The sequence below is a fragment of the Cavia porcellus genome, unplaced genomic scaffold (assembly GCF_034190915.1).
Source record: "Cavia porcellus strain 051 isolate PalLab524CR breed Dunkin Hartley unplaced genomic scaffold, mCavPor4.1 scaffold_16, whole genome shotgun sequence".
In the NCBI taxonomy this organism is placed as follows: domain Eukaryota; kingdom Metazoa; phylum Chordata; class Mammalia; order Rodentia; family Caviidae; genus Cavia; species Cavia porcellus.
The window spans coordinates 48,555,404-48,582,046 of NW_026947499.1; the positions used below are offsets into that span (position 1 = coordinate 48,555,404).

A 26,643-nucleotide genomic window follows, 5' to 3' on the forward strand; every position below is an offset into this window, starting at 1 on the left:
AAGACCAAAACGTTGAAAGGGTTGTTTTTCATCTGTTATAATTCCCAGCTGAAAAATACTACCTCTACACAGACACAATGAGGACCTTACGCAGCAGTAATAAATACCTAAGAAGGCAGATAATGCATGCTTGCCTAGTGCCTTCTGGAAAATTAAACACTGGCACAAAGGATCCTTCAGCTGCGTGTGTGAGCCTGCCTTCCTCAGCACAGGGCTATGAAGATGTCTACAGGGAACTATGAATCCCCACCAAGTGCAGATTGCCTACTGAAATCATCTCAAGTTGGAAACTCAGGAAGAAAAATGTTCTCATCTGGCATTTTCTACTTACAAGTCCTCTAGCAAAGTGAATTTTTTCCTTGACAAACTTTAAACTTTTTAAGCAATATTCAGTTAGCACATGCTTGCCTAAATTGTATCTAGATTGAGATAATATGTGCTTTGTTTTTCTCTAATTTACAACAGGAAATAGTGAGCAGCTGGCAGTTGCAGAAATCACGATTTTTGCCTGACTTTAAAAAAATTAGATGTCAGGTAAAAATGAAGATTATGAAATGCTATTTTAAAAGCAAACATACTTATTGCATGATTATCCACCTGAAACATAGTGTTACAAGTTTCATGAAACATAATTCTAAGTTTCCCTTTTTTGCTCACTCAACTTGTCATTGGAAAAGCTGCACTTATTTATGACGGGCTCTAAGCCTGGGCTTTTAAAAATGACGTTTTCTTACTAAGGACACCAAGCACCCCTTCACTGTTGGTGACAATATCCAGCTTCCTCTTTGCACACGCTTAATTTATGCCAGCTGGGCAGAAACTGCGATTACGCGAAGGACCTTGCAGGAAGCCCCTAGGCAATTAAATTACATTTTCTCCATTTGCTGCTAGGTTGCCCTACATGAAGGATGCTGGGGGAATATGCGCCATTTAATTTTTAAAAATAAAAGTGGGATTATCACGTGATGAGACGGGCGGGGGGGGGGCCGGTTGAAGCAATAGTTTTTTTTTTTGTTTGTTTGTTTTGTTTTTAACTGGAATTCCGTAAATCGCTTTTCCGCAAAAGACCAAGAAGAGCTGAACTGTATTAAATCCTATTTGGCAAGTTTTTGCACTTTACACGTCCGCTAATTCTCTACTTTGTGGCTCCTTTTGACTTCACAAAGTTAAGCCTGAGAGGAGGCCTCCTCAAACTCGGGGTTTCGATCAAAAAGGGAATTCCCCCGCAAAGGAACCTATTTAGGAATTTATCAGGAGGGGACTGAGCCTGACGAGGTTGCCCCGAGACCCCACCCTCTCCCCGGTGCCCAGCATGCCTCGCGCGGTGAGGACACGGCGGTGGGTGAAGGGAGGGGGGAAGGGGCGGGGCGAGAGGAAGAGAAGGGCGTCGGTTTTGCGACAGGGGCGGTGCGGTGCGGAAGCGGAAGTGGAGGGTGCGCTTGGCGGCGGCGGCGGGAGCTGCGGAGTCGGGAATCAAAACAAAGGGCCTGGGGGGGCGGGGGGAAGGCAGCGGGGCCGGAATGTGAGCCTAAGTGGAACAGGCGGCTGAGGTGAGTTTGCTGTTAGCGCTGGGACTAGACCCTCACGGACCTACTGCTCTGGAGCCACCGGAGCTGTGAGGGGGACAGTACCCCCCCTTCCCCCACCTCTTTTCTGGTGGGAGGGGGTTGGCTAGTGCGAGGAAGTGGACTGGGACCTGCAGAACCCCGCCTCAGAGTCAGCCTGTCTCTCTTTGGAGTCTTCACCGCTGTTAACTGTTGTGCGGCTGTTCCCCTTTGGATATTTGGCTTCCCGCCCGCACCTGTCTCACTGCTCCCTTTTGGGCCCTGCAGGTGTATCAGCCTTCTCCGAAGAGGGTGCAAAGTAGGAAAGTGAAAACGCGCGGAGCAGATGTTTTTGCAGCCTTGCTGGGTGTTTTGTGTTTTACTGGGTTCTTCAGCAGTCCCTAGGGTGTAGCGTTGGGGCTTCAGACACTCCCCCTACTGATTGTAACCTTGTGATACACCCTACAGAGTTTTCCAAGCACCTTTCTGATATTATTAAGAGCTTTCCGGTTACCTTTGTGTCTTTTGGCCTTCTAGCATATCTGAATGAGATTTTTCTGTTTAGCATACAGGGAAATTGTATAAACAGTCGTCTTTGACATTTATTGGTCGTTTTATTCGGCATACCAGGCACTGTGCTAGGTGCAGGAAATACTACAATAATAAGTAAGAAAACAGTTTCTGCTGTCGTGGAATTTATGTTTTGTTTTGTTTTGTCTTTTTCGTTTTTATCGGTACCGAGGATCGAACTCAAGACTGCCTGCTTGCAAGGCAGGCGCTTATGCCGCTGAGCTAAATCCCCAGCCCCTGGAATTTATGTTTTAATAGAAGAGAAATAGGAAGGTAGCAAATAAATAAGATTATTTTAGATGGAATACCTGTGAGAATGGGGAAACTGGTAATGGGGAGAAGTGGAGTGGGAGTTTTGGACTAGATTGAATGCTAAGGAAAGGTCTTTTGCTCACTCTAGTCCTTTTGCTAATTGGATATCGCAAAGTACGCAAACCGTCCTCCAGTGGACTTCCCCTTATTAGCAGGCCTATATAAGAGAATCTGAGGTTCAGAGAGGTTGTTAGTTGCCCAAAGCTGCAAAGATAGGAAGGGGTAGCCATGGAAAATAAAATGCAGGTAATGTAATATAATAGTCTGTGCTCTTAACCACTATCTGAATTAATCAGACAGAGATATTGGCAGAAAGGAGACTCCCACTCTAATAGAACTTGCTTTGGCTGTCTGAGATGCTTAGTAGCATTTTCAGGAATACTTGGGAAAATTTTAGAGTGCTGGCAGTTAAGTTCTTATTTTTGTTTTATTTTCATTTTATTTGTTTATTTGTTTGGAGATGCTTTAGTTAGTGTAAGGCGGCAGAGAGGTGAAGGAGCCTAGTTTTGCCACTTTTCTTGTTCAATCTTGAACTAGCTACAAAACTTAAGTTTCTTTTTCCCATTCTCTAACCTGTAACTAATTTATTTCCACCTTACAGAATTGGAAAAAAGTTATATAAGTGAATTTTATTGCCTCCACTTTTTTTTTGTGGTACTGGGGATCGAACTTGTATAGTTCTGCGTTTGCATGGGAATACATCTCCAGCCCTATTGTTGATATTGTTGCTGTTATTGTAGGGAAAGATGAAACTCCTAGATAGGAGAAAGCAGCCTCTGTGACAGTCTGAGACTGAACAGCAGGCAGTTTTGTGGTTTTACCCTAAGGTAGGCTGTCTGTGGTTCTGCTTCTGCATGTGTGGCAGCACCTCTGTCCACCGTATTTCCTCCTGGTACAGGCTTCCCTACCTGCCTGTTTCCTTATTAGCCCACAGAACCCAAATCCCTAGCAACAAGCTAACCACCCAGTCAAGGGCAGTCACCCTCAGAGGGAGGGGTCCCTGGACCTGTAACTCATAAAACAGGACCACGGCCCCAGTTTCTGCAGTTAACTCTGGCGCTCCCCTACTTTTTGGAGTAACTTTTTATTGCTTCCTTCTGCAAATAAACTTTACTTTCGCTTTGCATCTTCTGACTCTTCCTCTTTCTGCATGAGAGAGAGAGAGAGAGTTCTAAGGATAGGTTTGCTAAGATACTAAATAAATATTTGCTGGATGAGGAAATAAAGAGTACATGAAAATGCTCTGTTAACTATTATAAGGGTTATCTCACTTTCAAGCTTCGACTTTGAGAGGTTTGGGAAAGTATGTGGAGGTTGTGTATATTGTGACTATCACAAATTCTTGTAATGTAGAGAGAAGCTTATTGAACCACAGAAGATGTGTAAAAACAAGTACCATAATTGAATATTAGGGGTGGCAGTTGTTTCCATCTGTTTCAGAATTAATCTCTCCCAACTGTGTGTCTGAGTAAATGGTGTACTTAGTAAATATTGGTGCCACCTAGTAAATATTTTAGGGTTTTTGGCTAGGCTGTTGCAAAGAGTCACTTCTGCAATTGTGCCAAAGTGGCCAGAGACAGTGTTTAAATGAATGAGGGTGGCCGTGTCCCCATAAAACTTTACAGTCACTAAAATTTAAATTTCATTGATTTTTTTTTTAAATTTTTTTTTAGGAATTAAAAGATGTAAAATACATCCTCAGTTTGTAGACCATTTAAAGATAGGCAGTGGGCTAGTGAGCTATAGTTTGCTTCTGCCTTATGTGATCAGTTCTCCTATACCTTAGAGAGATGGTAATCAGCACCCCCACCATGCAGATACTAAAATATCTTGAGAAGAGCATCATATTCATCAGAAAAGAACCTAAAAGAAAGTTATCTTCTGTATGCTCAGATAAAATTTTTGATAATGAAGTTAATTGCTTGAAAGTGAGGGTACAAGTAAGATAGTGTTGGAATATTGTGGTGAGGGCTTGAAAATGAGGTGGTCTTCACCATTGGCCAGCTGCTTTGATCCCAATGGATGTGGGTTGACTTGATCTGCTTTTATTGTACTCCTTAAGACTTGCAAGACACATTGTTACTTTGGAATAGGTACAACACATTTGGGATTTTTCTAATTACTGGATTTTTGGTGGTATACTAGATTGCACTGTCATTGTAAGTAAGATACTAGTTTGGTTTGTTCTCTGGCAGGGTAGAATTCAAAGTCCACAGACATTATTTATTTATGAACTTTCCATATTCATATTAGATGCAGTGGGAGAGGTTGATATGGTGGTGTTTCTTTTACTAAGATGAGATCCTCTCTTCCGTTAACTTTTGTGAGGGGTACTGGGGAATCAAGCTCACAACCTTGTGCTTGCCAGGCAGGTGCTGTGTTGCTGAGCTATACTTCTGGCCCCATTCTGTTATCTTTTTGACTCTCCTAATCAGAATCTTTTGAGAGAGATTGCTGAGAAGAATTAAGGGGAAAACAATAAAAAGAAGCCTGTTTAAGGCCAGAGAAAGTTGACACTAGCAAAATGAAAAGAAGGGTCACTCAGAAATATGCAGGCTCCCCAAATTGGCTATTTCTTTCAGGCATGGATATATACAAAAAGAAATTAAATTTATCCAGAATTCATTGCTTTTTGAAGAGCTATGGAATCCAAGAAATGGCAAGTAATAGTGTTCTTATTAAGACTCAGATTAATGTTAGATATTTTGAACATAAACAGAATCATCCATGTTTATCAAATTTTAGTAACCTGTAATATGCTCTTGTATCCATTTTTTCTTTTGTTTTCTTAAGATTTGAATTGTAGGATGCCATTGTTCTATACATACACTTGTAGTTTCAAATTTTAACATATGAAACTTGCAATGTTATGCAAAGAAATAACATGAAAATCTCACTCCTTAACAGGGTGGAAGAATGAAAGAAAAGGAGGATGAAAGAATGTTGAACCACTTTGTATGGCTGTATGATGGAAGGAAACGGAACTGAGAACCCCTGCAGTAGAACACTTGGATGGCTTCAACAAGATAACGATGCTAAGCCATGGCTTTGGAAATTCTCTAATTGCTTTTCTCGTCCTGAACAGACATTGCCACTTAGCCCCCAAACGGTAAAGACATAGCAAACACCTTCTGTGAATAGATGTGAAGTTCATTTGCTGTGGGACACCAAAGAGTCTCTTTCTGGAGTCTCTGCCAGGTTTACCTGTATATATCCTGGTTGTATTACACCTTGTAATGCATTATTATGCTTCTGGACTCAATGAGAGCATAATTTTTTAACTCTTATTATTTTCTGCTGTGAGTTACAGTTCGTGTTTTAAACATTTTATGTTAAAACTTTAGGAAATTAATATTTGTTTCCTATTTAGGTCCCAAATTCCAAAGCTTATGTAGTAAAATTAGCAAAATGTGAAAGTTTATTTTGCTGTAGCTTTTTTAGTTTTGTGTTTTGTAAACTAGAAAAGATTGGCAAGACATTGTTGATAATCTTATTTAAGGTTTTTCTGAGTGTTTTAATGTGTCTTATTTCTTGTGTTTTTGTGTATATGTGTATGTGATGCTGGGGATCAAACTCAAGGATTGCACTTGCTAAATGCATGTTGTTCCACTGAGCTGTATACCCAGTTCCTTGCTGTCTTTATTTTTTCATAGTAATTAAGACATTTTTTCAATTTTTTTTTAAACATTTGATATTTAGAGTGGAACCTAAGGCCTTGGCATAAGTAGGCAACCATTCTGACACTGAGCTACATTCCCAATCCTTTTTAAATTTTATTATGAAAGTCTTAAGTTGCCAGGCTGACCTTGAATTTATAGTCCCTTTGCCTCAGCCTCCCAAGTGCTTGGGATCACAGGGAGTGCTACCACACTTGATTTGACATTTTCTGCTTCATGTACTCAGGTTATCACTTATTTTCTCCATTGTACCTGAGATCCAGATGAGACTTCAAAAAATAAATTTAACTTTGTTTTCGCTAGGATTTTTACCGTGTGGGTTTTTTGTCTTTGTTGCAAAGAATCACATAATTTGGGTGAATTCAGGAGAGTTTTACTTTAAGGACAGATTGCAAGGAAGTTTGGCATCTTAGGCAGGGTTTCCTTGGATGGAATGGTGAATTTGGTCCTCATGGAGTTGCTGAGTTCAAAATTAGGCTCTCTCAACTTTGTAGATCTTGAAACATAATGGAGTAGAATCAGATGACCAGCTTACAGTAAAGTTGCTCATAAGAGCCTGGTCTGAGTAAATCAGAATGCTACCATGTGAATTTTCAGTCTAATGTATAATGACCATAGGGTAAAATGTACTACTCATTGCCTAGCCAGCCATTGCTAATACTTCCCCTTTAAAAAAAAATCTTAACCAAAAATCCAGACTTGTTCAGACTGTGCAGTTACAGCAAAAGGCATGAAATTATAACAGTCAAATGGAATAAACTGTTACGCTTTGTGGGATGAATGTGTCTCAGTCACCATATGAGAACTCCTCTTTGTCTTAAAGATTTTATAGTCAGCCTATAAAGGATATTGATTAGGGGAGATTTCCTTTTAGGGGCCAGGTACTATCCTAAGTGGTTTATAAGCTCGATCTCATTTTATCTGTTAAACTGCAGGGAGTGCATTTTATCATTCTCAATTTTTTGGCTGAGAAAACTGAAGCTCAGAGAGGCTGAGTAACTTCCCAATGTCATACAGTTATGAAGTATCAGATTCAAATACAAATGCCTTATTTTAAATTTTGTAATCTAGTGGCCTCCTATGCCTGTGGTATAGTCATGTAGCAAACATGTCTTATATCTCTTTTGCAGGTAGTTTTGTAATTACTCTAATTCTTTGCACTGGCTGAAAGTGTAATTGTTGTCATTATGATTTTAGGTCATGATATCTTAGCATTTCCTAAGATGCATCAGCATCATGCCTGTGCCATGTGCATAATGTTTGGAATTTTATTTAGGAGGCCTTCTTAAAACCCCTTATGTGCTGACTGCAGGAACTATTAAGTAAAAGTAAACTGTTTTATCTAAAACCATCTTAATGCTGTTTGTGACCGTGTTTTCATACTACCTTTTTTTTTTTTTTGGTAATATTAAGGCTTTAACCCAGGGCCTGAGCTATATCCCTACCCCTTTTTCTTTTTCTGTTTTCCTTTTCTTTTCTTTCTTTTAAAGACAGGGTCTTACTGAGTTGCCTAGGCTGAACTAGAACTTGTGATCTTCCTGCCTCAGCTTACCAGAGTGCTGGGATTACAAAAGTGTAGCACCATGCCTGGTTTATACTGTCCATTTTGTTATTAAGAAATCCTGTGAGCCAAGGGGATATTATGAAGGGGAGTTCACTGAGACACAGATTATTAACCTGGTTTACTAAAGTTGCAGACCCTCTACCCCATTCTTTTAAGATTCAAGAAGAACATAGTCTTTTTTGTTTTGTTTTCTTGGTACCAGGAATTGAACTTATGACCCCATGGTTGCCAGGTGGGCGTTGTGCTGCTGAGCTATATCCCCGTCCCAGAACGTAGTCTTAACTTCAGTTGTGCATTTCTGTCCACTTCCTATGGATTACTCTGAAGAATTCCCCTGATTTTTAACTAGCTGTTACTGTTTTGGGAATGATGTAAATTGAATCAAATTTCTTTAATGTAGTGCTTGGGACAGCAAAAACCCCTGCCCTCTTAAAGTTGACTTGTGTTCTGATTTTTCTTTTCTCAGAAAGAGTACATGGAGAACAAGAAAGTTGGTGTGGAATTAAAGGATGTACCATCTCCCCTTCATGCTGGCTCTAAACTTTTTCCAGCAGTCCCACTGCCTGATATTCATTCTCTTCAGCAACCTAAAATACAGCTTTCAACTGCCCCCAAAGTAAGCTGCTGTGCTCATTGCCCTAATGAACCCTCCACTTCACCATTGCATTTTGGTGGTGGTGGTGGTGGCAGTGGTGGAGGTACTGGTAGCTTGATACATCCAGGCGCACGCTTAGACTCACAAAGCACCAGGACAGTCACATGTCAGGTAGGGTCAGGGTTTGCTTTCCAGTCTGCGTCTTCGTTCCAGAATGCATCAGCTAGAAACAGTTTGGCAGGCATTGCAAGTGACTTCCCCAGCATGTGTCTAGAGAGTAATATATCTTCTTGCAAACACCTGCCCTGTTGTGGAAAACTCCATTTCCAGTCATGTCACAGTAATGTGCACAAGCTGCATCAGTTTCCAACTCTCCAGGGCTGCACCTCCACTGGCTATTTCCCCTGTTCTGATTTCACAAGTGGGGCTCCAGGGCATTTGGAAGAGCACATTTCACAGTCGGAGCTAACGCCTCACTTGTGCACCAACTCTTTGCACCTAAATGTGGTACCTCCGGTTTGTTTAAAGGGCTCACTTTACTGCGAAGACTGTCTAAACAAGGTGTGTATCATTTTATTTTTTTATGTTGGGTGCAGCTGAGGTGTGAGGAATGGCTTTAAGTCGATTTGTCTTGAAATAAGCATGGATTGAGTGTTCTTCTGTGGTGTAAATCTTACCTCATCTGTATAACTCCTGCTGATCCTGAAAGAAGCAAAGGGTAGAAACCATTCAAGGGAGTCTATAGTAATTATATAACTTACATTTTTAGAGCTTCTGGTTATAATGAATATTTTTCCTATATGTGTGTGAATTTAGTTTGGCAAAGCCTAGATTTTGTCTTCTCTTTAGAGACAAAGGCACAACTGATTTAACAGTTGTGTATTTCATGAGATATGTTTATTGTACTATCTTCCTGTAATATGGAGAACTTGAAATTTGACCTCAGTCATACCCATGTTTGAGTCAAAATTTTACCATCCTTTATGTAAAGTGTGTAAAGTCTCCATAGCACCAGGCACATGCTCCAAGATGTAAAGTTCCAGTCATGTGAGTATCTGCCCTATCCTTTAAAGGCCTTTCTTAAAGTTATGAATTGATAGCTAATGGTTCTTGGAAGATTATTTTAAAAATCCTTTATTAGAGGTTTGTCTGTGGAAGGTGAAACACTTAGTGTGTGTTTTCAGTGTTGTACATAACTCCAGATTCTGGAATGATGTGTCTGAAACCTTTTAAAAAATTTCTTAAAACAGCCGGCAAGAAATAGTATAACTGATGCTGCTAAAGTCTGGCCAAATATACCACCTCCAAATACTCAACCTGCACCTCTTGCTATCCCTCTGTGTAATGGCTGTGGAACCAAAGGAACAGGAAAGGAGACTACGTTGTTACTGGCAGCCAGTCTAGGCAAAGCTGCTTCGAAATTTGGTAAAAGACTATATTGCATAAAATGTGCATTTTTAAGTAGTTTTCAGTAGCCAATACTAACATTGCATTTAATTGCCTTTAAAAGATTCTTGTGGTTCTAATGCTGTATGTGAAATCTAAGATAGATGTGTGTCTCCCCTTTTTCTCTTAGTAAAAATCTTTTTAATATAAACCAGAATCAAGTGTCGGAGACACTAGGGCTTAACGTAGGTTCACAACACACTTGGTGTATCTTCCCTACAAACAGTTATTATTTAGAACAAGTTGGTAATAACTGGTTCTAGATAGTATTTGGAAATCTGAGTGTTCTCAAAATTACTCCAAATTTTTTAATGTGATTAGTTATCTTGTGAAAACATTTTTAAATGTTTAATCAGATATTAATGAGGTGTTAAAAATAAAGTTATCAACAGTTACAGCATCTTGTCCATCTCTTCAGTATTCTTTTCTACTGAGTAAAAACACATCATGAGTTGAACATGAAAATCAGGTCCTGGAGTAGCAACATCTGATTTGTTATATGTTAGAAGCATCACAGGTCAACATGAGAATGACTTGTGCTGTGAATACATTTATGCTGGGCATGAAGTCACTTGACCTGTAGATTTGCTCTCTTCTGAAAAACAGGAAAGTCTCTTAGAATGATATTTTGGCAATTTGGTTGCATATTAGATAAATTAGTAAGTATCCTTAACATCAGTAATTTAGTTTTTCTCCCACCAGTAGTGGTACTTACCTATCTGTTATTGTTTTAATTTGCCATCTTTTTCATTGCATTTAATTCCTTTCTTTTTTTTTTTTTTTTTTTTTTTTTTTAACATTTCTTAAGGATCACCAGAAGTTGCACTAGCCGGACAGGTGCTAGAAAATCTACCCCCCATTGGAGTTTTTTGGGATATTGAAAACTGCTCAGTTCCTTCTGGTCGGTCAGCCACTACTGTTGTACAAAGAATCCGTGAAAAGTTTTTTAAAGGCCACAGAGAAGCAGAGTTCATCTGTGTGTGTGACATCAGTAAAGAAAACAAAGAAGTGATTCAAGAGCTGAATAATTGCCAGGTTAATTTTTTTTTTTAAGAATTGTAATCTATGGTAGCATAAGCACATGTGATTCGTTTGTTTGTTTGCTTTTTAAAAAGAATTCCAGTTCCAGAGGGCCAAGAATTTAGCTCAGTGTTGTAAGCACCTCCCTGACAAGCAGAAGGTCATGAGTTCAATCTCCAGTACAAAAAAAAAAAAATTCCAGGTCCAAATTTAATGATTTCATTGCACTAGTGCTTAGTTTTTAAGTAAAGGAAATTGACAAAAGATTATTCCTAAAGCACTAGAAATTGGGGCTGGGGATTTAGCTCAGCGGCATAAGTGCCTGCCTTGCAAGCAGGCAGTCCTGAGTTCGATCCCCGGTACAGATAAAAAAGAAAACAAACAAAAAAAAAACACTAGAAATCATTTAATGTTTTATATTTCAATAACATTACTTATACTTTCATACTGTGCTGTCATAATGGTGACATGTGTTGTCTTCCTTTGGTCATAATTCCTCTGTGAGCCAGGTAGATAGGGATTATTATTTGCAATTTACAATGAAATTGTAATTGAAGACTCTGAGAGGGGAACCAACATTTTTAAGATATACCCAGTAGATGAAAGGTTTGGGATTTAAACCCAGATAATCTGACCTTAAAGTCCATGCTCTGAAGCTAGAATCTAGGTCCTTTGATTCTTAGACAAGTAATTCTGTTAACATTTTATATTGTTGTCTCAAATTGTACACTTAAATGCTTCAAAAAATTCTGTTGTGTATTATATGTAGTTGAGGTACTTCTTTGCATCAGAGGCTGTTACATATGTGAGACTGAAGTTTTAACAGGAATCAAGTGTTTTGGCTCCCTTTGGAGTTTCCTCCCTCTTCTATTGACCACTTAACCCTAACTCAGTGATAGTGAACCTTTTAGAACTTTCAGTGATCAAAAACAAGCTGCCATGACATATAGATTTGCCACCACTGCCCTAGATTCTAGGAGTCATAGACAGTGGGTTGCAAAGACAAATGATGTAATGTACAACCACAAGTTATACCTTAGCCATACAGCTGATTTCCAGCATCTCCAGATTGTTGGCAAAAGCTATTAGGGAAAATTCAATGATGTTAAATTTTGTTTTTCTCTTTTTTTTTTTTTTTTTTAAAGACAGTGTCTCTCCAGGCTGGCATTGAACTTATGCTGTAGTTTAGTTTGGCCTTAAATTTACAGTCCTCTTGCCTCAGCCCTCTGAGTTCTGGGTTTACAGGTGTGCACCGCCACACCTGGCTTTACTTTTCTGAAATGAGGGTAAAAGAAGCTCATGAGCAGAGTAGTAATGCCCAGTTGATTCATATGGAGAAATGAGTTTGAAAACATTGTGATTTAGTTGTACTTTGTTCAGCATTTCTAATAATTATTACAGTCCTTTATCAAGAATTACTACAATGTGGAAAACAGAGCAGTTTTCTAACATTGGCTTTTTTTTTTTGGTCTTTTTTGAGACGGGGTTTCGCTGTGCAGTCCAGGCTGGCCTCGAGCTCACAATGATCCTCCCACCTCAGCCTCCCGAGTGCTGGGATTAAAGACATGAGCCATCACGCATGGCTCTTTTTTTATTGGTACCGGGGATCGAACTCATGACAACGCGCTTGCAAGGCAGGCACTTATGCCACTGAGCTAAATCCCCAGCTCTACCATCAGCTTTTGCTTATTCATTCTTTTTTTTTTTTTTTTTTTTTTTTTTGATACCAGGAATCAAACTCATGATCTTGCACTTGCCAGGCAGGTGCTTGTACCACTGAGCTAAATCCCTGGCCCTCATTACTCTTACTATAAATTAATGCAGGTAACCGTTGCTCACATCAATGCTACTGCAAAGAATGCTGCTGATGATAAACTCCGACAGAGTCTACGAAGGTTTGCAAATACCCATGCTGCTCCAGCCACTGTGGTTCTTGTGTCAAGTAAGTGACATGTGCTGATTTCAGCTAACTTTACTGTGTAGAAGTTACCGTAAAGTCAGAAACAATGTGAAAGCAAAGTGTATCCTTAAAGAAGCTGCATACGTGAGATGCACTGATGCTTATTTGGTGAGAATTATTTAGGAAAATAATTGAGCTTATATGAGTTTTTGTATTGTCTTCATGGGACCTGAGTTCTTATTAAAGAAAATGTAATTTTAAATTAAAGGCAATGTGATTTGTGGATTTTTCATCCCAGCTCCACTTAGTATTGCTTAATTTTAAAAACCAACCATGACAAAGACAGGCATGGTGACATATTCCAGTAATCCCAGCACACAGGAGGCTGAGGCAGGAGTTCGAGACCAGCCTGGGCTATAAAGTAAGCCCAAGGCCAGCCTGAACTGCATGGCTAGACCCTGGCTCAAAAAGACAAACACACAAACAAAAAATAATATGAGTAAGTTTCAAATTTAAGACTCATATATATATATATGTATATGTATTTGTGTATATTTGATCCCCATTAGTACTAGAAGTACGGTATGTCTTGTAATTCCACACGAGTATATAGTAAAATTTTCTTACCTTGTAAATTCTGATAGGGAGTATATTTCTGTTCACATACAGAGAGTAAAGCAATTTTGAAGACAAGCCAGCCATTTATTCCTGCAGTGGTGGGTAGGTGTGCCCTTAGGACTGTCAGGTGTTTCTAATGTTTAGCAAAGGTTTGATTTGCATTTTCTTTCAGCTGATGTCAATTTTGCATTGGAACTTAGTGACCTGAGACACAGACATGGTTTCCACATAATTTTGGTCCATAAAAACCAGGCCTCAGAAGCACTGCTACATCATGCTAATGAACTGATCAGATTTGAAGAGTTCATTTCAGATTTGCCCCCCAGGTTACCAATAAAAATGCCAGTAAGTAGATTTACATTATTTTTGCTATTTTCTAGTGTTAGATTATAAAGGCTGAAAACCCTTAATGGAATTGACATCCAGATAGAACTGTTCTTCATAGGAGGCTGATTGGATTTTGAAATTAGACCTGGAAATGTTCAGTGTTTCTTCTACAAATGAAGAATTAATTCTTACAAATTTTCCTTTTTATTTTTAAAAATACCATAGGGAATTGAAATGTAGTTTACCTTATCATAATCCCTTGCTGTTGTCTTCAAAGCTGTCAATCAGTATTTTATATCAAATGAATAAAAATAGTGGAAAGGAGTCATTACTCATTTGGCTTCGGAGTATTATTGGTAGAGAATATGGTATATTCACATACACTTATGTTTGGCATCATGTAAAAAGGATAATTGTCTTGGAAGCATTTAATCCTGAGGCTCCAAAAGGCCTCTGAGTCTGTGCTTTCCTAAAGGGCAACTCAGGAATTACGCTGTGTCCTAGTAGAGTATGAGCATACTTCCATGAGGTAGGAACCCTTAGTTAGGCTTGATTTATGACATGTTTATTGCAATGCTGAGCTATTTGGAAAATGTGTGCGTAGCTATTAAAGTTTAGTGATAATGAAGGAAAGGCACTGTAGTGTGGAGGATCTGAAAAAGCAGGCAGTACTCTGTATTGAGTACAGTTTTAATAATCAGATAACTTCAATCTTACAGATGTACCTTAGAAATTATCTAACAGCCTCATTTAATGAAGAAGTCCATGCCTAGAAAAAATAAGCAGGTTGTTGATGGGTACAGCAGAGCAGAGACTATGCCCCAGGTCTTCCAGTTCAGTCATGTGCTCTGCTAGTCCCACTGCCCAGCACGCTCAGGGTCTGGCCAGGAGGAATCTCATGCTACAGACAGCTCAGCTGGGCTACCAGATCCTTACCAAATGAGTAACATGTACAGCTCTATTGAGCCTCTTTCATAAAACATCTTTGTCATTGCTCATTGTTTTTAGTGTTGTGGCTAGACTTACACTTACTCCTTTTTGCTTCTGATATGTACTTACATTTGACTTAATGGTCTTCAAAAAATGTATTTAAAACAAACGCAACAGTTTCATCAGCCAAAAAAAAAATATTTTTACCAGATTTTTTTCTTATTCACTAGAGGAGTAACTTAACACATTTTTTTCTTGTTTTTCATTTTTTATTTTTAATAAATTAAATATATATTCTGCCTGAGTCTTGAATGTGAGGTGTTATAGGAAGAGTATAGATTTTGATGGTCAATATCCTTCATATACAGAGGAAAGCCTCTGATTAGAAAAATATTGTTTATTTGAAAAACTAAACATGAAAGTGCGAAAAGTGAAAACTCCACAATCTTATCTTGCAGAGGCAATCACTGTTACCAGTGTGATATTGTCTGAATTTTATAATGTAAATTAAAGAAAATATAATTTTACATATATGTAGTATTGTGGCTTTTTAAAAAACCTAACAATATCAAAACTTGCTTTTGTTTTCATGTAAGGATATATACTTGCATAAATATAGCACATTAAAAAATCCAGAATAAAAAAAAAAAACCCACCAGAACGTTAAACCAGACAGAGATGCATGCCTGTGCCCCCAGCATTGGGAAGCTGAGGAGAAGGATTGCAACTTCAAGTCAGCCTGAGTAACTTAGTGACTTGGCAAGACCTTGTCTCACAATAAGTAAGAAGGTTCTGAATTCAGTCCTCAGTACTATACAAAGGAAAAAAGAAAACCATAGTATGGATTTACAGCCATACTTGTATGGCTAGTCTTTAAGTTATTTAACCAGTCTACCCATTCCTGAACATTATGTGTGTGCCCAGGTTTTTACCATTTCCAGCAAGCTCATTCATGTTGTCTTTGGGGTAGGTTGTAGCATATAGCAGTTCAGGGCCAGAATGTTACTGGCAACTCCAAGTTCTCCAGGATGGTGACACTGATTTACAGTCTTAACAGTGATTCCTAGTGTTTGTTTAAAATATTTACAAGTCTGGTAGTTACAAAATACTATCTGGCTGCCATTGGCCTTTTTTACTAATCATTAGCAAGGTGCAAGCTATCCTTTTAATATTGTTAACTGTTGTCTCTTGATACTTCTCTTGTAAGTTGTTCATGTCTTTAGTCCATTGTTAGTGATTCCTTTTGTGGCTTCTGGATTTAACCTTTTCCATGATTATTTTAAGTTTTCTTCTGGCACATTAATGATCCTGTTTCTCATTATCCAAATTTGAATTTATCTGGAAGAGTTATGGCCACTCAGTTCCTCATATAATTTCCAGGCTTACTGCAGGTTACCTAGTGTTGTAATTAGACTTGAACTGTATACAGTATATCCTAAAGCCCTGCTAAATAAATAAATAGGCCTGTAAAAACTATTGAGTTATGAGCTACATTACACAAAAGCTACCTCTTTTAAATATATAATTGTTATTTTTAATACGTTTATTTGATTTTACAGCCAGTTTTAGAATATTTTAATCATTTCACTAGGACCTCTTGTGCTAGCCTGTAGTTAATCTCCATTCCCACCTCCAGGCAGCTACTAATCTGTACCTGCAAATTTGCCTTTCCTGGATATTATAGAAATGGCATCATGCAATAGATAGCATTCTGTGCCCAACATATATACAACATTTAGTTACCTTCTTAACACTTAAGTTTATCTTCTCCCAACTCACAGTCCCCTCCTGCATTTTGAAGTTGTATGCCCTTGAGTTACCTAATGTAACACTTGTTTCATTTGTATCAGCAGTGCCACACTCTGCTCTATGTTTATAACCTACCAGCAAATAAAGATGGCAAGAGCATCAGCAACAGGCTCAGGCGCCTATCTGATAATTGTGGTGGAAAAGTGCTGAGTATCACGGGCTGCAGTGCAATTCTCCGCTTCATAAACCAAGATAGTGCAGAACGGGCTCAGAAGCGAATGGAAAATGAAGATGTCTTTGGTAATAGGATCATCGTGTCATTTACTCCAAAAAATAGAGAACTCTGCGAAGCGAAGAGTTCAAATACAATTGCTGATAAGGTGAAGTCTCCCAAAAAACTTAAGAATACAAAATTGTGCCTCATCAAAGATGCAGGTGAACAATCCTCCAGTGCCAAACCCATGCCTGGAAAAGGGTCACAGGCAAATTCTGGATCTGCTACAAAAAACACAAATGTTAAAAGTTTACAGGTAATTTTCTTTTCTAAAGTTTGATAGATTCACTTTTGTTTCCATGCTACATGGCTTTTGGTGTGTACTTTTTATTTCAGTTTTTAGTAATACTATAGTGAAAGTCATTTATTTTCTCTACAGGATCTAACACATGGTGGGTACTTAAATTTGAAACTCACTGCATTTGTGTCTTTTAAGGAGCTGTGCCACATGGAGTCAAAGGCTGGTCATCGTAACAGTGAGCACCATCACGGTAACATGAGGCTGGCACCACCTCCACACAGTAACCCAAGCACTGCTGGGCCAACACCAAAAAACTCGGGGATGGCAGAATTGCTTTACAAAAGCAACCAGAAGTATGTTAAATATTACTGTCTCCTAGTTGCTGCTTTAATTGCTATGGATGAAGATGTGACCTTTTCTCTCCATTTTTTTCCTTCTGTTAGAAAAGAGACCCTCAGTTCCCGAAGTATTACCAGTTCACCTATAGAGAAAAAAGATAAAGAAGAGACTGTCTTCCAAGTGAGTTACCCATCTGCTTTTAGCAAGTTGATTGCATCAAGGCAAGTCAGTCCTCTGCTCACATCTCAGTCTTGGTCTCCTAGGTAAGCCCAGATTCTTTTTTTTTTTTTTTTTTATTTAAGAGGAAAAAGAGAAAAACACAAAACAAAACAAAGCGGTGTAGGGGTACATGTAATACAGAACTACAAAAAAAAAATACATAACAGTAAGAAATCACCTGTTAATAGATTACATATTATCATCTTGAAAATAGTTGCTCAAATCACAGTATCAAAGAATACAAGGTGGACATTCAAACAGGGAGACTGCAAACAGCTGTGTTCAATGATCCAAAAACATTGATATAGTCAGCTATTTAACACCCCTAAACACACTTGCTGTTATATCCGTTAGAGCTCTTTTTCTTTTTTTTTCCCTCTCTTTTTTACAACAAAATTTACACATTTTGGATTTTATTACTCCTTAGTGCTTATTACTTTTTTGGGGGGGAGAGAATACAGTCAAATATGGCAAAACAAAGCTGTCAGTCAAAACCAAGGATAGACATAGCACATGGTGTAGAACAGAGTACAAGGTTATCAACAATGGTTATCAACATTGTCTCTTGTTTCCTTAAAAAGAATTGTCTATCTCATTAGATATTATAAAGTTGGACAAAACAGTAGAGAACAAGACCAATAAAACTTAGGCATTGTAAACATTACAGGACTTCCAAAGAAGACAATAGTCAAACCGGAATGGGTATCTTAGTGAATCTTATTGCCTTCAAAGTAGTTGCCTATATCTTCAAACTTGATACTATCATACAGAATGGAACAGAGTCTAATCAGTCAAAACAAGATCGTGGGAGTATTACAGGACTTCAAAACAAGTTAATAGGAAATCAAAAAGAGTTACTATTTATATATCCTAATTTTTTAAATTTTTTCTTTAATTAAGACAAACATAAGAAATGACTAAATAATTTTTTTAAAAGAATAAGGGGGAGATTGAGATAAAACAGGACATAACAATATAACAATAGAGGTCAAAGCATGACTGTTTCAGCAACCTAGTACTTCACCACCATATAACCCGACTTAATAGTAGTTACCATAGTGTCTGTCTTTTTCCTTGAAATATTTGGATAAAACTTCATATACTCTAGCTTCAAATATTTCCATATCAAGAAGCCCAGAATAAAGCCTTTCTAATTAATGAGTGAAAACTTTATAAGGCTTCAAGGCCACCTAATGGGGAATCATGATTACCACATATTTTTATATATTTGAATCATTACTTACATTAGGGAAACTATTCGGTATTCACACATGTGAGATTGATTTATTTCACTTATGAGTATGGTCTCAAGCTGCGCCCACTTATTGATAAATATCTCAATGTGATCCTTCTTTATAGCTGAATAATACTCCATTGTATAGAAATACCACAACTTTTTTATCCATTCCTCAGTTGATGGACACTTGGGTTGTTTCCAAGATCTGGCGATTACAAATTGTGCTGCTATAAACATAGGTGCACATATATCACTGTGGTATGATGCTTTCAGTTCTTCTGGGAATATGCCTAGAAGTGGAATAGCTGGAATAAATGGGATTTCCAATCCCAACTTTTTGAGAAATCTCCAGACAGATCTCCACAAAGGCTGTACCAGTCTACACTCCCACCAGCAGTGCAGGAGAGTTCCTTTTTCCCCACAGCCTCTCCAGCATTTGTTGTTGGTTTTCTTGATCCTGGCCATTCTTTCAGGAGTGAGATGGTTTTAATTTGCATTTCTCTAATGACCAATGATGATGAGCATTTTTTCATGTATTTATTTGCCATTTGCATTTCTTCATCTGAGAAGTGCGTATTCATCTCAGATGCCCATTTTTGGATTGGATCTTTGAATTTTGGAGGTCTGAGTTTCTTTAATCCTTTATATGTTTTAGACAAGAGGCCCTTGTCTGAGAGAGAGTTCACTAAAATCTTTTCCCAGTTTGTGGGTTTTCTTTTCACTATGCTGGAGATTTCTTTTGACATGCAGAAACTTTTTAATAAGAAGTGGTCCCAGTTACTGATTCTGGGAAGTATTTCCCGTGCGGTTTGAGTCGTGTTCATGAATTCTTTACCTACTCCTATGTCTCCAAGGTTTCTATCTAATTTGTCTTCCAATAGATTTAGTGTTTCTGTTTTAATATTCAGATCTTTGACCCATTTAGATTTTAATTTAGTACATGGTGATAGACATGGGTCTAGCTTTAGTTTTCGGCAAATAGAGAGCCAGTTTTTCTAGCACCATTTATTAAAGAGACTGTCGTTCTTCCAGTGAACCTGCTTGGCTCCTTTATCAAAGATAAGGTGGTTGAGTGTGTTTGTAGTTGTGGTTGTATCTTCTAATCTATTTCATTGATTTTCGGTTCTGTTTTGATTCCAGTACCATGTTGATTTTACTACTGTTGCTTTGTAGTATAACTTCAAGTCAGGGATTGTGATGCCTCCTGTAAGCCCAGATTCTTGACCTGTTGGAGTGGTTACATGTAATAGGAGAGCTTAAATACTGTGTTTACTAAAAAGACTTCAAACAGTACAGAAATTCACAAAGTAAAAGATAAGCCTTCCTCCCGTCTCCCAATCCTCGTCCTCTGGTGATCATAGTTGACATTTACGTGTAGTATTTCTCACCATTTTCTACCTCCTTCACATAGAAATCCTGGTAAGCAGAGGTCCAAGATACACTTGTCTTAGGGTCTCTGGCTAATGAGAGGAGGCATGTTAAGATGACTTTACATGTAACCTGTTGTAGAAAAAGCCACAACTAAGCATGCATTGCTTATTCTTTGGCACTTTATAGAAAGCTGTTTTCTTTTTGGTACCGGAAATTGAATTGAGGACCTGGTGCTTGCCAGGCAGGCACTTATGCCACTAAAGGGTATCCCTTTCAGGAAGGTGATTTCAAAGTAAGGGTCTCCATAGACCACTGTAAGGATCTGACTCTAATCTGTGCTTTCTAAACTCACACCAGGTAATTCTTGAGACTTGGGGAGTGGGGAGCTATAAAAGCATCTTATGTTCCCTTGGTTCCCATTACATTTGTTTTGCGGAGTTGGTGAAGCATCACAATAGAGAGTGACTATGGAGTTGCTTAATGACATCTAAAAATTCACATAGAAGTGTTCTTCTGTACAGATGGATGGAGCAAGTGGGCCAAAAGATCTATGTTTTTAGAGCCACAGAGGAGGTGCAGTGGCAAAAAGTTGATAACATGTTTCCTACATAGAAATTTCAAAAAAAATGCCTATGATTTCTGCCTTTAACATTAAATAAGTCAGAGAAAGAATATTTGGTATTGAAAACATTATTGGTCATTTAACAGAGGTCACCAGTACTTTAAATAATGCTTGATGAGTGTATATTTAAGGTGAAAGTACATCTGAAAACCAAACAGTGGCCAGGCATGGTGCACACCTGTAATCCCAACACTTGGGAAGTAGAGACTGGAGAATCCCCACAAGTTCAAGTCCAACCTGGTTGACATAATGAGACTCTGTCTTAGAAAAGAAAACCAAACAGGAAAGTGTTTTCTGTATGTAACTTCAGACAAAGCCAGAATAGTTTTAAGAAAGACCACAACACTTGTGTTTTCAGCAGGAGTTTGTCTCCAAACCTTTCAAATAGAGCATCTCCACTTGCTTTCAACCTTGCCAGTTCCAGCAGTGGAGCTAGCCACCCGGACCCCTTTGCAAATGGTGCTGACATCCAGGTCAGCAATGTAGACTACAGACTGTCCCGCAAGGAGCTGCAGCAGCTGATCCAGGAGGCATTTTCCAGGCATGGCAAGGTAACCCTCTCGCTTGTGTTTTTATTGGTTTTTTACCCATTGGTAGAACTTGAAGTCAGAAGAAATTAACTTGACACATATAATCATAAGCAGTATATAAATATGATCAGACAGGATTGACTCTTGTGTTCTTCATGTCTTCTTGGGGTAGTACTGTGTCACCAATTTGTAGGGTACAGGCCCAGAGAGCAAGAAACTCAGCAGTGAGAAGGATTTGTTATTCTCAGGGGTTTAACTGGCCTTTTGGGAAATGAAACATTGGTGGGCTTTAATTAGTTCCACTTGCTAAATAAAGAAATAAGATTCTAAAATAACATTGATTGTTTTTCTTTATTTCCTGTTGCATCTGTCTTAATATTTTAAGTACAATTTGCTATAAGTTGGCCTTTTACAACCCAGAGTTTCACAGGGTGTAGAGAAGAACTTGAAGACTCCTTGTGTGCATTAGCCTGTGAGACTGCTTCAGAGCCATGTAAGCCAGAGAATACAGGTGGACCAGCCTGGGTCATGTCTCCAAAAGTCATCTCATGCCAGTCACATACATTTTGTCTGGCAGAAGTATTAGCATTTCAAATGGGTTCCCTTGCATGTAAGCTGAAGTGCACAAATATGCATCCCTTAATGATTCACCTTCAGTTTTAAGATGATGGTTATGAATAGATGGAGCATTCTGTTTTTCTTTTTCTTTTTTTCTTGTTATAGGTGAAGAGTGTTGAGCTCAGTCCCCATACAGATTATCAGCTCAAAGCCATTGTTCAGATGGAAAACTTACAAGAAGCAATTGGTGCAGTGAATAGCCTCCACAGATACAAAATTGGAAACAAGAAGATCCTGGTCTCACTTGCCACAGGAGCTGCTAATAAATCACTCTCTTTACTGAGGTAAAACAAAACACCCAGCTGTTTATTTCAGAAGATAATATTTGACCCAGAAATAGCTTTAGAAATAATAAAAGTAGATTGTATCACATTTCTGGTTCTCCCAATAACATATATAGTAATGCTTATTTTCATTTGATAGGATTAGAAATGAGCATTTGATTCTTGTTCAGGTTATTCACTATAGATGAAATACAGCTTAAATGTGATTAGCTGTTGGGAATAAAATACAAGTTCTAAAAATAGTATATCTCTATGTGAAAAGCTTACATACCTAAGAAATCTAAATGTGAATCATGGTAGTGGTGGATTTGTCTATTAAGACTACATCTGTAAAGCTCCAGATTCTTAATTTGCAGTTATATCCTTACCCCAAGCTCCATAAGTCTACATCATGATTATATCAATCTTGGGAATCTTGTGATTTTATTCATAGTATTTGATTCCTCTTTGGCTTCCCATGTTTTGAGGGTAACTACTAGAACAGGATTCAGTCCTGAATGTCTGCTTGAACAATTAAGAATCTTTCTGTAAATTTTGTACTTCACTATTTTTTCTTATTTTAAAGAAAAAAACAATTTTAAAACAATAATTAGGGAATAACAATCATAAATCCATTGCACATTATCTTCAAATTATATCTGCCTTTAATCATCCAAACAATACTAACACAAACCTTTCTCTTCAGTGAGCTCAGAGAAATCAGTCATATATATCTCAACTATCTTTTGTGTGTAGTTTTTTTTAGTTTCTCACAGTAAGACGATAACGATGTTTACACATGTGTCTGATTTATTTTACTAACGAGTATGGTCTCAAGTTGCACCCATTGACCTATAAAGGTCTCAAACTAATCCTTTATGGCTGAGTAGTACTCCATTGAATAAAAATGTCACATCTTTTTTATCCATTCTTCCACCATTGGGCATCTAGGTTGTTTCCAAGAGCAAGCTGTTACAAATTGTGCTGCTATAAACATAGGTGTACGTATATTACTGTAGTATGGTGTTTTTAGTTCTGGGAAGATACAAAATAGCTGGGTTAAATGGGACCTCCAGTCCTAGTGTTTTGAGGAATCTCCACATTGATTTCCAGAATGGTAACACCAGTCTGCACTCCCACCAACAGTGGAGAAGGGTTCCTTTTTCCCCACAGCCCCTCCAGCATTTGTTATTGGTTGGTTTCTTAATAATAGCTATTCTTTCTTGGAGTGAGGTGAAATCTTAATATTGTTTTAATTTCCATCTCTTCAGTGACCATTTTTCATATATTTATTTGCTGTTCATATTTCTTCATCTGAGACCTGTGTATTCATCTCAGTTGCCCATTTTTGGATTGGGCCTTTAAATTTGGGATAACTGATTTTTTTGAGTTCTTCATCTGTTGTTGATAGTAATCTTTTGTCTGAGGAACAGCGGCAAACATTTTCTCCTACTTGTGGGTTGTCTCTTCACTCTGTTGGTGGTTTCTCTTGCTGTGAATAAGCTTTTTAATAAGATGAGATCCCCTTTGTTGATTTTTGCGATAGTTCTGTGCAATCACGTTTTTGTTTGTAAAGTCTTTGCCTATACTAATGTGCTCAAGAGTTTTATCTACTCTGTCTTCCAGCAGATTTATTGTTTCTGTTGGAATATTTAGATTTTTGATCCATTCTGAATTTAGTTTAGTGCATATTTCACCACTATTTTAATCACTTGCCCCCTTTAGTGTAAAAATAATTCTCACTAAAGGAAATTTGAAAAGTTCAGAAATAAAAGAAACAATGAAAAAAGTCATCCATAATTTTGTGGCCTAAAGCCAATCACACTTAGCAATGTGGGCATTTTGTTTTTGCTTTTTGAGGGTTTTTTCCCGTTAAACATTTTTTTTCTTACCTTTTGACTTTTAAAATAACAGTTGAAATTAATTACGTTATAGTTCAGTGTAATATTAGTTGAAGTTATATTCGGACATCCAGTCACTTAAAGGAAATTCCAGTCCATGTGTGTCACATTTAAACTGCACCGTGGCAGGAGGTATTTTAAGCCCTTCTTTGTGTCTTTTGCTCTGCTTTCACATTTTAAGTGTTTGTCCTACTGTGCATCGTCAGTATCTTTATGCCCTACATGGGTAGAAAGCCCTATGATTGAGTCTGATAAAAATCTTAGTGTGTGACTTAATCTTTCAGTGGTTTGTTCTTTAAAGCTCTTTTAAATTTTCCTAGAAAGTAAATTCTGACATATCAGAAACTGTAAGATTTACTTTGCAGAAACTTTTGAGGTAATTTTATGAGTTGTTTAAAAATTAGTGTAGAGGAATAGTCTGTTTTCTAATTTAAAAATTTGTCTTACAGTGCAGAAACAATGTCTATTCTTCAAGATGCTCCTGCCTGTTGTTTGCCTCTTTTTAAATTTACAGATATCTATGAAAAAAAGTAAGTTAGATTTTTTTGTTTGTTTGTTTCATTGATCTTATTAGTGGTTTCCATGCACAAAATTGTGTAGTACAGGAGGGAAAAAACAAGTGCCTTGACTATTACTTCTTGGATAATGGGGAGCCACTGAAATGAGAGAGGGAAGCGGGCAGGTATGATGGTAAGAACCATGCTTCAGGAAGACCCTCCTGGTGGCAGTATTATCTGAGGTGGAATAAACAGAGGGAAGGAGAGAGAAAAGGGGCAGCACTACCCAGGCCCAGCTCTGAGCAGAAGCTGTGGGAACAGAAGAGACTGGAAGCCAGTGAAACTTAAGATGTCAGGAAGCGAGAGTGGGAACCTCCAGTGTTAAGAACAGTGTGAAAAGCAGGAGTGTTTTTTGCTTCTTCTCCTCCATGGATGATGAATGGGATGATGTTGGGGTAGTTAGACTGGAAATGGGGGTAAAAAGAATACAATGAGTATTCTTGGTTTTGGACATACAATTCCAGGAATCTGTTGGAGTAACTTGGTAGAGTTCTACAACTCTTCCATTCATTTGGAGGCAGCAGTTTCCCCTAAAGGTGATCACATTAGACCAAACAATTTGGGAGGAGAAATGGAGAAGGGCAGAACTCAATGGGAGAGCTCCAGGGCCAGAGAGGCAGCGGAGATCCTAGAAGGGAGGAATTTGTAAGAGGGATGTGTGGAACAGAACATGTCCGCCATGTGGGGATTACAGGGTAGTGGGATTCAAGGACACACTGTAAGGTTTAGGAATGAGGTGGAGGCCACTGGTGACGGCAGAGCTGAGGGGTGAAACAAAAGCATCTCCAGAGAGACGTGAGTATTTTCACTCAAGAGCATAAAAGCACGAGGGAATGCGTGTTTCCCTGGTGGGGAGAAAACAGGTATCTGAGAAAATTTGAGTGTGGAGAGAGTCCTGGAACAGGCAAGAAGAAGAGCAGTTAATGTTCACTAGGTACATACCATAAACCAAGCCCTGTCCATTAAGTCACTTTAATTCTCATAGCAACCCTGTGAGATACATGTTATCTCTCCATCTTACAGATGAAAAAAACTGAGGTGCAGATTTGATTTTGTGTCTTGACTAAGGTTACACAGGTTGAAGTTGAATCAGGATATGAATTCGACTCTCTGCCTTCGGAGCCTGGGCCTTTAATCTCCAAGTATGAAAGATCCAAGTCAGGGGTAATTCACTTGGTCAGTCTCAGAGGACATGTCATGCAGCTGATGCATGGAAAGCAAGAGACCCCTGTAAAGGAGCATATTTCTGAGGGCAGAGAGCAGGATGGTGAGAGGTAACACAGAGGGATGTGGAATGATGGGGAGCCAAGACACAAGTGATCATGTCAGATTGATTTTCATCTCAGAAAATCATTTTACAGAACCTAGGTGTAGGGGAGATGCTACTAAATGATGTGGTCGCCGTACTGGACACTGGGCCAAGGATGACTTCAAGGAGTACTGGGAGTCCCTGGCTCGGTAGTGAATGAATTCACAGAACAGTCTAGTGTTGCTTTGGCAGAGCTGGAGGAACCATTCTGGAGTTTGACTGAAATCTTTAAACAGGATAGATGTTTTTGTATATCAAAACAAAGTGTTCTGTGTAAGTCACATCTCTTTTTTTTTTTTCCTCTTTTTTATAGGTTTGGACACAAGTTGAATGTGTCAGATTTATATAAATTAACAGACACAGTCACAATCCGTGAACAAGGAAATGGGCGGCTGGTGTGTCTGTTACCCAGCAGTCAGGCCCGCCAGAGCCCCCTGGGGTCTTCTCAGTCACATGATGGCTCATCCACGAACTGCAGCCCAATTATATTTGAAGAGTTAGAGTATCATGAGCCTGTTTGCAGACAGCATTGTTCTCATAAGGATTTCAGGTGTGTTACTGTTTTCCTTAATAATCTTATTATGGAATAAGATTGTGGAATTATCTGTTGAAATTAATTATACTATGAACATTTTAAACCCTACTATTCCCTGCTATCAGGAATATCCTCGGTTGTATTCTTTTTTTTCTTGCAGTGAACATGAATTTGATCCAGACTCTTACAAGATTCCTTTTGTGATTCTTTGTTTGAAGACATTTGCATCCCAGGTTCACACTCTTCTCCAGACCCATGAGGGCACTGTGCCTTTACTAAGGTGAACCATGTCAGGGGCTTTCTGAGTGTAATGCCCTAGTTCTTCATCCACAAAGTCTGCCCTCTCTCACTATTCCAGGTTTTGTGGAGTGCTTC

General features: G+C 38.4%; 1 protein-coding gene across 6 annotated transcripts in view; it reads left to right on the forward strand.

The window, feature by feature from the left end:
• Window positions 1–1,416: 1,416 nt before the first annotated feature.
• The window catches only part of Marf1 (meiosis regulator and mRNA stability factor 1), a 47,018-nt gene continuing 21,791 nt past the window's right edge, over window positions 1,417–26,643 (forward strand). For 2 of the 6 annotated variants that reach the window (XM_013141809.3, XM_063226627.1), the window contains exons 1-15: window positions 1,417–1,550; window positions 5,334–5,535; window positions 8,134–8,823; window positions 9,513–9,687; window positions 10,517–10,743; window positions 12,553–12,670; window positions 13,419–13,591; window positions 16,354–16,782; window positions 16,963–17,120; window positions 17,211–17,369; window positions 20,914–21,106; window positions 21,809–21,987; window positions 24,317–24,397; window positions 26,047–26,283; window positions 26,429–26,548. In XM_013141809.3, coding sequence (XP_012997263.2) covers window positions 5,392–5,535; window positions 8,134–8,823; window positions 9,513–9,687; window positions 10,517–10,743; window positions 12,553–12,670; window positions 13,419–13,591; window positions 16,354–16,782; window positions 16,963–17,120; window positions 17,211–17,369; window positions 20,914–21,106; window positions 21,809–21,987; window positions 24,317–24,397; window positions 26,047–26,283; window positions 26,429–26,548 — 3,083 coding nt within the window. In that variant the 5' untranslated portion in view covers window positions 1,417–1,550; window positions 5,334–5,391. The remainder of the gene's footprint in view (window positions 1,551–5,333; window positions 5,536–8,133; window positions 8,824–9,512; window positions 9,688–10,516; window positions 10,744–12,552; window positions 12,671–13,418; window positions 13,592–16,353; window positions 16,783–16,962; window positions 17,121–17,210; window positions 17,370–20,913; window positions 21,107–21,808; window positions 21,988–24,316; window positions 24,398–26,046; window positions 26,284–26,428; window positions 26,549–26,643) is intronic. The other 4 variants (XM_013141810.3, XM_013141811.3, XM_023560747.2 and 1 more) reach the window with 4 other exon arrangements.